At 38.7% G+C, this 2,121-nt stretch overlaps 1 protein-coding gene across 2 annotated transcripts in view; it reads right to left on the reverse strand.

Annotated features, from left to right (window-relative positions):
* The window catches only part of LOC138047169 (probable splicing factor, arginine/serine-rich 6), a 10,165-nt gene extending 8,044 nt beyond the window's left edge, over positions 1 to 2,121 (reverse strand). Inside the window, exons 1-2 of one of the 2 annotated variants that reach the window (XR_011131789.1) lie at positions 1,961 to 2,121; positions 291 to 685 (exon numbers count right to left, since the gene is read on the reverse strand). Coding sequence is in view for 1 of the 2 variants with exons in the window: in XM_068893903.1 (XP_068750004.1) it covers positions 291 to 685 (395 nt within the window). In the remaining variant the exon portion in view is untranslated. The remainder of the gene's footprint in view (positions 1 to 290; positions 686 to 1,960) is intronic. The other variant, XM_068893903.1, reaches the window with a different exon arrangement.

The following is a 2,121-nucleotide window of genomic DNA, read 5'->3' on the forward strand; positions in this document are numbered from 1 at the left end:
TTGAAACTCAAAACATTATATTATTTAAGAAACAAAACTGCCCATTGTACAGGTAATTTTAACCCAAAACTGCATGTTTACTGCAAACAAAAGAACCAAGGAAGGTCAGAAAAAAACCTTGCCTTTATCCAAACTCTCAAGTCTTGTTGTTTCTTAAGTTCATCATCTGCTAAAATTTATAACGCCTTTGGTGAGCTCAACCTGCTTCTATACAAATGTTTATGTTTAATTATATTTGTGAGAATAACACTAATTCATGCAAATTGTGACTAAAATATAACCAAACAAACCTGTAAGGGGACCTTGATCTGTCATCAAAGCGATCAGAGCCTCTTTCCTCAAAACGCCTCCCTCCACCTCCATAGCCATCGTGGCCGACTGAGCCCCTGGAACGTCCTCCTCCACCACCACCACTGCCACCCCCGCCACCACCTCCTCGACTGCTACGATTTCGTGCCATTTCAACACGCACTCTTTCTCCACAAATTCTAGCCCCATCAAGTGACTTGATAGCGTCTTCTGCATCATGGAGATCTTCAAATTCAACAAAAGCGAAGCCTGGGGGGTTGCGAGCTACCCAGACATCATGGAGTCTACCAAATCTCTCAAATTCTCTTTCAAGTTCTCTCTTAGAACCATTGCTGCCAAGGTTCCCAACATACACTTTGTAAGTCTTGACAGACATCTGACAATACAACAAATACAGTTTTAAAACTTTAGGGCTATGGAAAATGGCACATATATAAAAAAACAAAAACACCAAGCAAGAAGATAGAAATAAAAGGGAAGAACAAACAACTTTTCATTCAACTACTGAATTTTTTTTACATACATCGCTTGTATAGCCCACAACACCTTCACAGAAAGCAGGAATACTACATGTACAAGCCACACATACATTAAAATGATCAAAGACCTGCTAAAATGCTATCTTAAACATATCTTTACTATCCTTATGGCTTCAAAACGCCACACATACTGTTTCAAATCATCACTCCATGTATTCTTCTATTCCAGAATAGGGTCATTGCACAAACCCTAAAACAACTAGAAGCTACGTTTAAAAAATATCAATAATTTTGCTTTTAATGGAACAATATTATCAATGTGCTACTAATTTTTTCAGTCATTCCACCTTTGATCTTCAAATTTTGTCATTCTATTCTGCCATGGGTCAAAAACCAATGTGGCCCTTCTGCAGAACACAACACAAGATCAAAATAAGTTGTGCTTCCTCGGGACCTGCTTCACCTCACGACGGTTGATTTAAACAAACAACGTTAGTTATCCACTGAAAATAACTGACGCCTCAAGTGGCTATATGTGTCACCACTATGTTAAGTCATGAGTATGACTTGAGAATGGGCTTACGGCACTTTACCTTCGTTGAAAGTTCAGCTGCCTTCAAACAAACACGCTATAACACAACGGCTATATAACTAGAGTTTGCAAATAAAGAAAATCATATTAAGTCGAAAAATATAAGCACAAATTAATACCCCGGCCAAAACGGAATTTACTAGGTCCTACGCGTTCTGTACACGATTGAAATCGTAAACATGAACAGAAAGAAGGAAAATTATAAAACAAGACTTCTGACTTGACTCGAACAAAATTCAAACTACAAGTGAAGGCGATGGAGTAGTTGAACTATTGCGCACCAAAGATATTGTAGCTAGGCGAAGACGCCCTTCAAAGGGTTCAAGAAGATCTTTAAGAGACAAACGCAATATTTAGTCGACCGCAATACAGCTTATTTAGACAAGAAATCTCACTCCGTTTTATGGTTCAACACAATGCACCTTTCCTATTCTAAACGGCAGCTGGAAGTTGCTTTTGCGAATAAAATTTTGGGAATCGATTGATTTTGAGCAAGCTAGCGCTTTACATCTGATTACTACTTGAGATCTTAAGAACAAACACGATTCTCTATCTATCTAGTATATAAAATGTGATTTACCTCTTTCAAAAACGATTACTTCTTGCCGATTACGCTCACAACCGTTTTTCTTACACAAAAGGCAAGGAAGGCAAGGAAGGACGCCAAATTGTAGACTGTCTCTCAGAAAACGTGCCTACAGCTGTGAACACGCGCGAGGGTTGTTGGGAAGATTCAAATCC

Source organism: Montipora capricornis, chromosome 4, assembly GCF_036669925.1.
Source record: "Montipora capricornis isolate CH-2021 chromosome 4, ASM3666992v2, whole genome shotgun sequence".
In the NCBI taxonomy this organism is placed as follows: domain Eukaryota; kingdom Metazoa; phylum Cnidaria; class Anthozoa; order Scleractinia; family Acroporidae; genus Montipora; species Montipora capricornis.